Below are 13,606 nucleotides of genomic sequence, written 5' to 3' on the forward strand. Positions count from 1 at the left end.
CCAAGTGTCCACCTTCAGGATCAGGGAGTCCTGGGTGGGCACAAGAAGCCTCCAGGTCTCCCAGTGAATGCGGAATGATTCCGACTCAGGTCTAAGCAAGCAGCGAAGATATTTATCACACAGGAGTCAAGAATCCCAGATCATTCACTCACCAACTATTTCTACTTTGCTACATGTTATTCTTCCCAAGGCAGAAACTTTTATCTTTATCAGACAGAAACTAGTAAAACAAACCATGCAGGTTAGGAAAAAAAAAAAAAAAAATATATATATATATATATATGGTATCTATGGTTATTTCCTATGGTCCAACCTCACAGCTGTAGCAGCAAGTCTGAAAGCTTTGATACATCTGGGACATCACAGCACTTTTTGCAAAACATTGTAGCCTTTATAGAACTCTATGTATTTAACTGCAGCAGATAAACTAGGAACAATTTTACTAGTAGAATATACCACAATATATATGTATGTGACATAAATGTGCAAGCAAGTGAACCCAAAAATCCCAACTGTTAATATAAACCTAATAACATCATCCACATAACTTTTGTTTACAGCATGACACCAGTAGACTGGTCTTCATGTAAAAATGGTGGTCAGGGGGAATAAGAGTATGGGACATGCAAGGGAAAATAAAGGGGATTCATTCAAGGCTCAGGGCTATTGTGAAAGTTTCAGGGACTCTTGCGGGATCTATGGGAAAAACAATCTCTGATTTCAGCTTCATTGGAGAAGACTAAGATGAAGTTTCTGGCTCCCTATGACCAAGCTTTGCCACTGCCTGAAAGCCTCAGGGTTATTGACAATCTGGTACTGAAGGCAGACTTTCAAAAATAGCTGCGTCAGGAGCAAGGCCAAGTGCCTGGAGCAAGAATACTTTTTTCCCCTAACTCCTCAGCCTATATGCTAATCAACAGTGATCAAGTAAGACAATCAAAAATGCCCATTCTTAAATCAGCCTGACAAAATAATATCGATCAGACCCATTCAGATGTCCTATCTCCCTTAGGAAACCCAATACCTATAAAGCAGACTTGGTGTACTCTCACCATTAAAAGGATGCTGTCTACCTCCCTTCTCCCTGCATTACTGCCAGGTTATTGCATGTTTTGTATTTAATAAACCTTCATCAGCTCAAATGAACGGTTGTTATTAGTTGAGCTAACAGCAAATGATAATGCTCCAGAGAGATATCAGTGCTTGTTGGTGCATTAACAAAGAGAGGAGAAGGACTGAGGTCAAGTATGTGTCAATGTAAATGAGGCGATATTAGGTACTAAGGGCTTAATGCAATAGACTGCCAGGGAGATAATGGAATTTACAGGATAAGGCAAATTAGATGAAGTTATTGATAAGTGAATGAAGGGAGGGGGGCCTGCAAGATAAAGTGCTGTCAAAGAAAAGGCCCTTTACTTGTGAATTTCTTCTTTAAAGTATCTTCAGATCTAGCTTAGAAAATAAAACTCAAAAACAGGATCAAATGTGACTTCTTCCTTCATGAAAGATCTCATCTCATTACTACTATGAAATGCAGACTTGTTCTAAAAGCATACCACCTTACTAAGTTATTCTTAAGCATTCTTCGGGGTTCCCTGTTTTGCTGTTGGTTTTTTTGTTTTTCCCCCTTAAACATCAGGGCATTCTGCCACAAATAATTCCCATATTTTATTAAAGAAAAAGTAATATTTTTTTTCCCTCCTAAAGTAGGGACAGACAAGTCTTCTAAGATACTCTATCAGCCTGAGCCTCACAGAACAACAGTATCTGAGATGAAAAGTAAGAACTTTCCATTGAAAAAGACCTTTAAAGGTTGTCGAGACTGAGGTCCCACCCTAATTTCACAGATTAAAAAGAAGTGAGGCCTAGAATGGTATTTTTTTCTTAAGCTTTGCATTTCTCCCAAATTACAAAAATAATACCTACTCAACCAAGACAACTTGAAAAGCACAGAAAATTACAAAAGAAAAAGATCATCATATTGTCACTCATCTGATGTAATAATATATAATATTTTAACCTAATTCCTTCCAATCATTTTTCCATGCAAAGTGTTTGCAAAAATACTTGTTTCTAAACATGCTTTTTCCATTTGGCAATACACTGGGAGCATGTGCCTATCCCTAAACATTATATTTAGTATTTTCTTTTTTTTTTTTTTTTTTTTTTTTTTGAGACGGAGTCTCACTCCGTCCCCCAGGCTGGAGTGCTGTGGCGCAATCTCCTCTCACTGCAAGCTCCGCCTCCTGGATTCACGCCATTCTCCTGCCTCAGCCTTCTGAGTAGCTGGGACTACAGGCGCCCGCCACCACGCCCACCTAATTTTTTGTATTTTTAGTAAAGACACAGTTTCACAGTGTTAGCCAGAATGGTCTCGATCTCCTGACCTCATAATCCGCCCGCCTCGGCCTCCCAAAGTGCTGGGATTACAGGCGCGAGCCACTGCGCCCGGCCCTATTTAGTATTTTCATACTAGTCCATGAGTATGAATATACAATGACTTAAACCACTTCCCTATATTTAAGTCATTGCTAATCTTTTTACTTTCATAGATCTTACTGTGATAAGTATCCTTGTATACATATTTGTGACACAAAACAGTTACAATTCTTAATTCTTTCCTTAAAATACAATTCTAGAAGTAGATCCCAAGTCCTAAGCTATGCATAGTTCTAGGGGTTCTGATGCATAATTCCACATTAAGAGCCTTATTTCTTCTAAAAGGCCTTGTAACAGATCTGTTCACAATTACTTTCCTGATGAAATTAAACTATACTTAACATGGTAAGAGAAAGATAACTGTAAACTGCTCATAGGAAAACCTAGAAAAAAAACCTCTTTTGTTCCTAACCTCATGGTTCCTTCAATTCCCAGTTCCCATCAGTGCTCTGTAAGAGAGCATTAAAACCTAGGTTTCTACTACAAAATGCAGTAGAAGAGACCACTAGAAAAGCCATTCTTTTTTAACAAGTGTCCTAAAGTCACTCACCCCGTCATGTTATTTGTTACTCTGGGATAAGAAAAAGTTACAGAACAACTCTCTTTTTAAGAGTTGGCAAAGGAGGTCTCAGAATCACTTCAGGCTCGCACTTCAATCAAGACAATTTCACCCACACTCTGCAAGAGCCCCAAATCCATTAGAAATGCTCAGCACTTACACAGCTCTTTACTAACATGAACTATTAAAATCCCACAAAGGAATGACAGAGGAATATGGCTTTTTTCATTTCAAGAGCTAGGCAACCACAAGTAATTAGTATTGGGATGAATCTCAGAGAAAACAGACTTCTTTAACAAGCTCCTCCTATCTTGTCAAGCCAAGCAAAAGCTACTGATTAGCATTCTCAGACCATCATCAAGTTGAGACTGAAGTCCCCCATCAACAACATGGTTGTCATTGGCTGCAATTTACACAAATATCTAGTTCCCATCTGGCCACAGACTGACCAATCGAAAATCTGTTCAAGAAAGGTCATATGTGAGGTTGAAACCACAAATATGATGGAGGATGGCAGCAAATGACTTAGGCATTATTCTTGACTTAGAACATTCTTCCTGTAGACTCAAGTGTGCAAACACAGTCACACTTGGTTTATCTGATTAAAACAGGTATGCATTAATGATGGTAGCACCAGAATAGAAATGCTGCTCAGTGTAAACAAGCCCAGACTCCTGCATTTTCTTTTTACCTGGCACTGGGAAGTGACGACGATGTTACCTACATCGTTTAAGTTTTTATACTGCTTTGTATTCTACAAAGCACTCTTCCTGTACTATATTTCACTTTTATTCTTATAACCATTCTATAATGTAGACAGGTAAGTATCTGTTTATCTGTTCTACAGATAAGGATACTAAAACAGAGAGATAATGTAATTTATTTATCTAAGCTCAAGTAACTGGTAAGTCGTTGAATCAGGACTAGAACTAAGAATTCTTGCTTTTAAATCCACTTTGCTTCCACTATGACACACTATACACAGCCACCACTTGTCAATTAATAAACATATTCTCTAATTTCAATCCATTAAATCCCTGCAGTAGGTCATATCAGGACCCATAGCAAAAATACACAAATCAGAGCATCAAAGATGACAGCTCTGAAGAGTGCAAGTCAGTCCAAACCTGGAGAATCATCTCATTTAACAACTAAGTGAGTTAACTACTAAATCATCTCATTTAACTACTAAATCTATTTGACCAAATAATCAGACTATAAAATCAGAATAAAAGCCAAATACTCAGCTCTATCCCAAAACTACAATAAAGTATGGCAACAAAGCAACTTCAAACAATAAACTTCTACATAAAAGTGAATATCACCATGTGATATGTGTCTTACATAAATACTTGGTTTTCAACTACTTACCGCTGTCGCTAAATGAAGACAAGAAAATTAAGTTTTGCTGAATTCCACAGAACAAGCTACACTCTACACCAATAGTTCCAATGTTGTCTGCATATTGGCATTACCTGGAGAGTGTCAATAACTGAAGTCAGTGGCCCACCCCTAGAGATTTTTATTTAACTGGTCTGGGATGTGACCTGAGTTTAGAATTCTTGCAAGATTCTCTAATATGCAGTGTGGGAATCATTGCCCCACAGCAAGCAAGCCAAATGGAAATTGCTGAACCTCGTAGGCTTTAGTGCAATAAAACAGAATTTCCATTGGCTTTAAAATAAAAGAGGCAAATGAATAGCAGATTAAAAAAGCAAATTAAAAAAAAAAAGGAAAACTAACACAATAACCAGGTGCCTATCAAACAAACTGGTTTCCAAAAACCCCAGCCTTCAAAAACAAATATAAATAAAAAGGGCCTTGAGCAGCATGAAAAATAGCTACTAAAAAGCCCTGCACTTTTACTCTATAAGAGAAAAATAAAGCTGTCACAAACCTACTCACTTAATTGTAGATATAAAAAAAACAAAGTTACTCATTTTATTTTCAGCTTTTCCTAAATATTTTTGAAGGGAAGAATGAAGGGGGGTCCCAAATGCGGCTAAAAGCAGCTACAGCTGACCACCCCTATTTAAATAGCAAACCACACTACCCCTACCCCAACTCCCAGTCTCCCTGTCTTACTGTATTTTTCTCCATAGTACTTAATATAATATGAGAGACACTATTTGGTCACCATCTGTCTCTACCTACTAGCTAGTAATATCCTCCACGGTTAAGGCCACCTTCACACAAACACATACCAACAACAGAAGTTATCAACAATGGCATTACCACATGTTAAAGACCCAATCATTTGTCTCTTTATCAAAATATGTGCCAGATTCTTTCCTGATAAATTATTAGCATAGAATATTGGCCTCAGTCTTTCAAGCTGCTCTTCTACACTAGGAACAGATGGGCTTTAGTAATGGCTATTTCATTATTGATCACTGATATATTTTTATCATGTTGTGGAAAATCCATATGGAATATTGGAACTTCGTTGTACAGTCACTGAACCACTTTCAGGTTTAGTCCAATAAGCTCACTAGAATATTCCAGCTCCTGTCATCTACAGAGCTTTCACGTCAATACTTTTCCCAGAGTAATAAGAAAAAACAATTCTGTGAGATCTCAGAAACTTTCAAGCCAGATAAAAGGGATGTATGTATGTTTTGGTCCCCTTTTTTCTTGCTTGCACATTAATCATTTCACAGTGGATGCATGATCACCCATTCCTTGTGCATAAAGAAGAGAAAATAAGATCAGTCTATTTGCTAATGACACAGTTTTATTGACACAAATAGAAGCAACCTCACTGGTCCACTGGTCCTGCTATCTAAGCACTCACAGAAACAATAGCTTAACACCAACTCTTCTAACACTAAAATGTTCTGATGACAAACACCTTCCAGTAGTGACCTGGCTTATATCTAGTGATGATACCCTGTGGATTAACATATTTACTTACCTAAAAGTAGATTTTACAAGCTCATCTTGGATACTTTACCAACAAATTACATCACTCATGATTATACAATCAATGGGTACCCTATGAACATATTTTTAATGTAAGCCGAGTAGGTAACTGATGACACAGAATCTGAAATTTGTCCATGCCAAATCCTAGAAATATAACACAGAATTGTGGGTCTTGGTGGCCCATCTGTGCCTATGTTAGAGTAGACTAGAATTGCTTTCTGAGGAAAACCCTATCCACCCACAAGAGTTCCTTTAACTTTAAAAAAGGTAGGCTGGACCGGGCGCGGTGGCTCAAGCCTGTAATCCCAGCACTTTGGGAGGCCGAGACGGGCGGATCACGAGGTCAGGAGATCGAGACCATCCTGGCTAACATGGTGAAACCCCGTCTCTACTAAAAATAGAAAAAACTAGCCGGGCGAGGTGGCGGGCGCCTGTAGTCCCAGCTACTCAGGAGGCTGAGGCAGGAGAATGGCGTGAACCCGGGAGGCGGAGCTTGCAGTGAGCCGAGATTGCGCCACTGCACTCCAGTCTGGGCGACAGAGCGAGACTCCGCCTCAAAAAAAAAAAAAAAAAAAAAAAAGGTAGGCTGGTCTTTCATTCAGGTATATCCATGTTGGGCCAAGAAGAAAAGGAAGCTAAACTGCTTAACCCAACCCTACTTCAACTTTTACTAGCTCAAAAGAAGTCCACCTCCGAGACAGTTTTTGAGATTATAACATGGAAGCAATCATCATATCATTTCCTACAATGTCAGTAAAATTTATCGATTTATTGTACATAACATTTCAAAAACTTTATACTGCATATACTTTATGTACACAGTTTAATATCTCACTTAATCCATTCAACAACCTTTGGAGATATATTTATTATTCTTAACTCCAGCTTTCAGCAAAGATAAATTACTAACCACAAGTCATCCAGCTACTAAGAGCCAAAGCTGGGATTCCAGCATCAGACAACCTAATCCAAATTAAGACCCATGCTGACATTCACAACCCACCATGTTATCCAAATCCAAAGGATCTTGTTAACTAAAAATACCACAAATATACTTATTTCATTACATAAAGTCTTAGAAAACTATTCGATTAAATAGCTGCCCTACTCTCTCTATCCTAGATATGGCCACATTTTCACAGTGTAAGTGAAATAATTCCATTACACCATTCTCTCAGCAAAGCACTCTGGGATCCTCTGGGAAGAAGGCAGCTATATAAATATAAGTTGTTATTATAATTATCATAATAATCCTTATCTGACTATACAGCTATGGATTCTTTTTAAAAGGCTTATAAATAAAGACAGACAAAATGATTAAGAGACATTCAAAATCTCTACAATCTCAGGAAGGCTTAGAAATGAAAAAATTATTTTAGTCACAAGCCTTGTGACTGTCAGCTAAAGTGCTTCAAAACTATTTGCACTGGCTTGGTTTCCACTGATTGAATGCAATTATGAATTGACTTCTATGGGATGATAAATCAGAACTTGTGTAAGTGGTTTTCAAAGCTCATCTGTGCAATTTTAGTTTGATGCAGACTTCTACACAAATTTTCCCTTTAAAAAAAAAGTTTATGAAAATATTAACTACCATGAAATACCTTCCTGGTTAGCTCATGCCACTGGGAAGAAGCTGCTATTCTTATATTAATAATTCTTCCCAGAATTAATCACTCTTTGTACATTAGAACCAGCAGCTGGAGTGTTCTGAGTGATAATGAAACCTGTAACAAGGCATCTTCAGCCGTCTTTTCAAGACAATAAGGGAATTAAAATTTCAATTTAAATGCAGAGGTTTGAAACACGCTTCACTGGCAAAATTACTTCAATTAATGTGAGTGGAATACAAAGGACAGACTGCAGAAATGTGATGCTGCAACCAGAAATTATGTCATTAATGTGCTTGCATCAACCCAGCACAATGAATGCAAAGGTCTAATTTAAACCGTACATATCACAAAGCTACAGGCTACAATATTAATCAAGTCTCTGATTTCAATGTGACGGATACAGGCTTCTTGTTGGATCACTTTTAGCTTTTCATAAGCCAACAGCAGCTGTTTACCTTGAAGAAAGAAACAAAAGGCCAGACCTATTTGCAGACATTCCCTGTCATGACAATTTAATTATTTTATGCAATACTCGGGTTATCATATCAAAAGAAGAAACAAATATCTCACCTAGAAGCCAAGCCTATAGCTACCAGACCAGTCTGATGGTGAAGTAGGAACAGCAGGAGCTGCCAAGAGCAATGGGTCACCACAGAGTTATTTACTCTGGATTTATTAATCTATTCTGAGTAGGGATTAAATTACTAAGCATCTGCATCTGCCTTAAAATGGAAATGCTAAATCTTCTGACAAACAAATCCAAGGAAATCAGGGGGTTTTGAAGACTAGATTGTTTTGTCTTCACTTTCCTCTGATGTCTTTTAGCAAAGATTTCCATTTGGACCCTTGAGATGCCTTAAGTAGATTTTACTTCTAATAGTACATAACCATGGGGAAAGAAAATGTGACTGCTTTCCACGTGAAGTCCAATGAAAGAGCAATTATAGAGCTTACTACTCAATCTTATATACAACAGACCAAGTTGAAGATATCTCCAACCTTTTAAGTGCACTTTAAATCCTACCTTCACGAAATTTTTGCATATTGGGATATACAAATCATTGTTTTTTGGGATATGCCAACTCCCCAGAACATGCAAAGTTATAAAATGGTAATATCAGAAGTGGAGTTGTTGAGAGAAATAAGTTAACAAATGTAACATATTTCAGATAGTACCAGGACATAGTAAGTGCTCAATACATACTAGCTATTGTTATCATTGTCATTCATTTAATTACTACAAAAAGGAAAGGTTAGACACTAGAGAATCTTGCCATTAATAAATAAATAAATAAATAAATAAATAAATAAATAAATAACCAGAGAAGAAAAAACAGAACAAAGCTCCCACAAAAGAAACACCTTTTTCTTTCTGTAGTGGGATTAAAGTCTTCCACATAGTCACCCATTTAGCTAATGATTTGTGAACTCTGACTATATGAGCTACACTATGCTGGGAACAGGGCAGACAAAAATAGGTAAGACACAACCCCTACCCTCAATGACCTACCACACCAACAAAAGGAATTATATTAAAATGAAACATACGAGCTGATGTCTTTTTCATAAAGAAAAGCACCTAGCTATCTGAATATCTGGGATATTCAAAGAGTTGATGAAATTTGAGCCAGGTCTTAAAAAATAAGTCATCACTTTTCAGGCAGACAGTATTAGGTATCAGTTCAGGGAAATATAAGGTCAATTAAAAAAGAAAAATACATCACATCCTTATGCACCAGCAACCAGTAACTAGAAACCTTAATAAATAAATAGCTACTGTTTTAAAAGACAACAGCAAAAAAATGTAATACCCAGAAATACATCTAACAAAATACATGCGACACCTCTGAGGACTATATTGCTAAGCATTATTAAAGGACACAAACGAAGATTTTAATAAATGAAAGGAATATGTTCACAGATAAGGAGACTTAACATTGCAAAGATAATTCTCTTAAATTCTATCTATTAGCTATTGAAGGTTCAAGTGATTCTCCAGCCTCAGCCTCCTGAGCTAGCTGGGATTACAGGCATGTAATCCCACCTACATTTTGTATTTTTAGTAGAGATGGAGTTTCACCATGTTGGCCATGATGGTCTCGAACTCCTGACCTCAAGTGATTTGCCCACCTCAGCCTCCCAAAGTGCTGGGATTACAGGCGTGGGCCACCATGCCTGGCCACAAAGACAATTTTGAATAGCAAGAGACAATCTCTTCACTTCCTATCAAGATGTATTATAAAGTTATAGGAGTTAAAACAGCACGGTTTGGGTGCAGGTACAAATAATACCATTAAACAAAATAAAGAGCTCAGAAACAGATCCATGCATATGTGAAAAGTTGCTGTGTAACCAAAATAGCATCATAAATCAGTAGAAAAAGGATTCAATAAACAGCCTGAGCCAAGCAACTATATAGAAGAAAGATAAAATCAGATCCTCAGTTGATACTATATATAAAAATGGACTTTCGATGGGTTAAAGAAGAAAACATAGGAGATTCTCTTATGACATTGGGATGGAAAAAAGTTTTCTTACATCAAAAATCACATAACAGGCCGGGCACTGTGGCTCACAGCTGTAACCCCAGCACTTTGGGAGGCCAAGGCAGGCAGATCACTTGAGGTCAGGAATTCCAGACCAGCGTTACTCAACATAGTGAAAACCCATCTCTACTAAAAATACAAAAATTAGCCAGGCGTGGTGGCACACGCCTGTAATCCCAGGTACTTGGAAGGCTGAGGCAGGAGACACCCTTGAACCTGGGAGGCAAAGGTTATGGTGAGCTGAGGTCATGCCACTGCACTCCAGCCTGGGCAACAGAGTGAGACTGTCTCAAAAAAAAAAAAAAAAAAAAAAAAAAAAATCACATAATAAAAAATACTGAGAAATTGTTTTGCATTAAAATTTTTAATTTCTTTATAACAAAGACACTGTAAACAAAGGAAAGGCCGGGCGCGGTGGCTCAAGCCTGTAATCCCAGCACTTTGGGAGGCCGAGACGGGCGGATCACGAGGTCAGGAGATTGAGACCATCCTGGTTAACACGGTGAAACCCCGTCTCTACTAAAAATACAAAAACTAGCCGGGCGAGGTGGCGGGCACCTGTAGTCCCAGCTACTCGGGAGGCTGAGGCAGGAGAATGGCGTGAACCCGGGAGGCGGAGCTTGCAGTGAGCTGAGATCTGGCCACTGCACTCCAGTCCGGGCGACAGAGCGAGACTCCGCCTCAAAAAAAAAAACAAAAAAAAACAAAAAAAAACAAAGGAAAAAGATAAATCCCCAATTGGGAGAAGATATTTGCAATCCATCTAACACACAAGAAGAATTAGTATCTAGAATATATAAACAACCAAACAGAAAACGAAACAAAACCTCCAGAAAATGTGTCTTACACACTCACTCTTTTCTGGACATGACTGTTCTTCCTCCCCATTCCACCCCCATGTCCCCAACCAGATAGTTTTATTGATGATTATCATACCCAACCTGGCTCAATCTAGCTCCTAACCCTAGATTTCTGAATTACGGGGAAAAAAAAAAAGAGTATTTTCTTCTGTAAAGGTGGAAAGATGTAGACATAGCCTGTGCCCCCTGTTTTCTCTCAATACCCAACCTCCTCCCTCACACATGAAGAGACGAGTCTTCAGTAGAACAATGAAGAGGGTATGCAGAGAAAACACACAGGTGACATTCCACATACACTCCTGTTCCTTTGGTAGATTGGTACATGAGTCAAATAATTCTTTCCACTTAAGCTAGCTAGAGGTGAATTTCTGTAACTTACAACCAAGAATTTAAAGAAGTTATTTAACGAGTCTTGAGGAAAATATGTTAGAAAAAAAGGAACAGTATTCATTATTGATTAGCCTTTAAGTAAATAAATTGATTAGCCCTTAAGTAAATAAATTAGCCCTACAAAGACCATTACACAAAAATCTGAAATCCTAAATGAATATAATTAACAAATAAATTCTAACAACCTATTTTAATCTGTGGCACTTACTTAAAAGCAAGCCCACTCCAAAAAATCATGATTCAAATAGATATATATTTGCGACACAAATATATACATGCTTATCTGATTGCTGAATCTTGATGATTTAGCACAAGTATGCATTCATAATGCATAAATCAACACTAAAGGTGAAAAGTAATTTTTTTCTACCAGACACCCTATAGTCATTATTACTAAAGAAGAAGCCACTTTGAATAAGATGCTGAAAATAACCAATTCTTTTGTCACTCCCAAGAGTCAATCTTTTTTTGTTGTTTTTTGGGATTCTTTTTGAGACAGAGTCTTGCTCTATTGCCCAGGCTGGAGTACAGTGGCACGATCATGACTCACTGCAGCCTCAAACTGCCAGCCAAGGGCCAACCATTATTAATCTCCTTCCACTGTGGAAACTGACCATTCAGTCTTATCACATAACCAGGTTTTAATATCTCATAGAATATCATGGCACTTCTCACTCCTTGGTTACCAAATTTCCTTAAAAAGCTTCTTAAGAAGGACTTTTAGCAAAATTCTTCTTGGAAGTCTGAATGAATCAGAACCACTTAGAGCATTTAATCTGTGTCCCTACCAATTCCCCTCAGTGTTTTTTCCAGTGTTAAAGCCAATCTAATTTGGTGAAACAACGGTAAAGAGCTTTCACCTACTGTGAGGAAGAAAAAAACAACAATGCAAATACAGCCCATCTGCTGCTGAGAGCTCCTATAGAGCGCTTCCTTCACCAACTCTGAATGAGATGGAAGTGGGACTGGGTGGGTAGAAGGAAAGAGGGAAAGAGCAGCCCTCTCTAAGAGCCACAGGCCCTGGGAAAGTTAGGATTATTAGGGAACAAACTCTGTATTTCTATTTTTTATTCATCTTCTTGACACTCAGCCACATGAACTACTAACTGCATCCTTCAGGGAACTTTCAGCAATTCAAAAAGGAGCATACACACAGAACTAAGATAGAAGCTAAAGGCTAGATTGTGGAGTACTCTTGCTCAATAAAGTTGCTTCCAGCATTAGTCTCCCAAAATTTTATTTCTTATCAATTTCAAGGAAAAGAACAAAGCCCTAATGTAAAAATTTCTTCAAAAAATGTGTGGAACACTAGTCTATAAATCTTCAGAAGTTCTGTATCATGTAGATTTCATTCTTTAAAATTGGATTCATTAACTATTTTCCTCTGAAGCTAAAAAACGCCTCTCATTACCATTGTAACCTGATTTAAGTACTGGTTTCTTACTATTATATTTATTCCCATTGTTACAAAGGCAGATAATACATAAATAATAATCACCTACCATTTCAAACACTGGAATTAGAAAGAGAACCAGCCAGGCTTCACCTGCAAGGGCTCATGCATCCCAAGAGGGCAGTTTGTAATGTGCTACACACATTACAGGATTTAGAGAGAACAAAAGAGAGTGCTTTTACATCTTAACAAAAATGACCCTTAGCACAGGCTGTTATCTTACCAGCATGTCAGTGGCACTGAGATAGTGCTTGCTGGCCATGCACTGTTCCAGCTTTTGAGGCACTTGCTTGATATTCTCAATTTCATCCAGCAAGTTCAGGACATGCTTATGCTCAATTCCTTCAATCCATAGTTTCCGAAGCTCATCCCGTTTGCAGTGCAGCAGCATCTTGCATGAAAGCAGGTTCTCTTTTACCTACAATAAAACAGATTCAGTCTTGGGTCAGTCCAAAGTCTTGCCAGTCTAAACCTATAATCTGGTTAGTAGTCTTCACTGGTACTACTGTATGTAGCAGTTCCTAATTCCCACTGCCACTTACTCTCCTTGGTCTGCCTCCAAAATTCTAATCCTGGTTCTGACATAGACTCACTTGGGCACATCTCCACCTCTCTCTAATTTCTCTCCCATGAAATAAGAAAAACTACTCCCAACCTACCTTTTCTAGATTACCTTTGAGTAATCTAGAAAAAATTACTAAAGAGAAAGCACTCTGAAAACATGAAGTACCTCATAAATATTAATATACCTAAAAAGGGAGTGATCAGTGTGAGAGTCCATGCTATTATACCTTCCCCAATCCCTGCAAATCTCCTATCCA

The 13,606-nt window shown here is 38.0% G+C and overlaps 1 protein-coding gene across 2 annotated transcripts in view; it reads right to left on the reverse strand.

Moving 5' to 3' along the window:
* Positions 1–13,606, reverse strand: part of EXOC4 (exocyst complex component 4) — an 850,866-nt gene that overhangs the window by 800,869 nt on the left and 36,391 nt on the right. For both annotated transcript variants that reach the window (XM_010357736.2, XM_030932531.1), the window contains exon 3: positions 13,009–13,203. In XM_010357736.2, the coding sequence (XP_010356038.2) occupies positions 13,009–13,203 (195 nt within the window). The remainder of the gene's footprint in view (positions 1–13,008; positions 13,204–13,606) is intronic.

This window comes from Rhinopithecus roxellana, chromosome 6 (genome assembly GCF_007565055.1).
Source record: "Rhinopithecus roxellana isolate Shanxi Qingling chromosome 6, ASM756505v1, whole genome shotgun sequence".
In the NCBI taxonomy this organism is placed as follows: Eukaryota; Metazoa; Chordata; class Mammalia; order Primates; family Cercopithecidae; genus Rhinopithecus; species Rhinopithecus roxellana.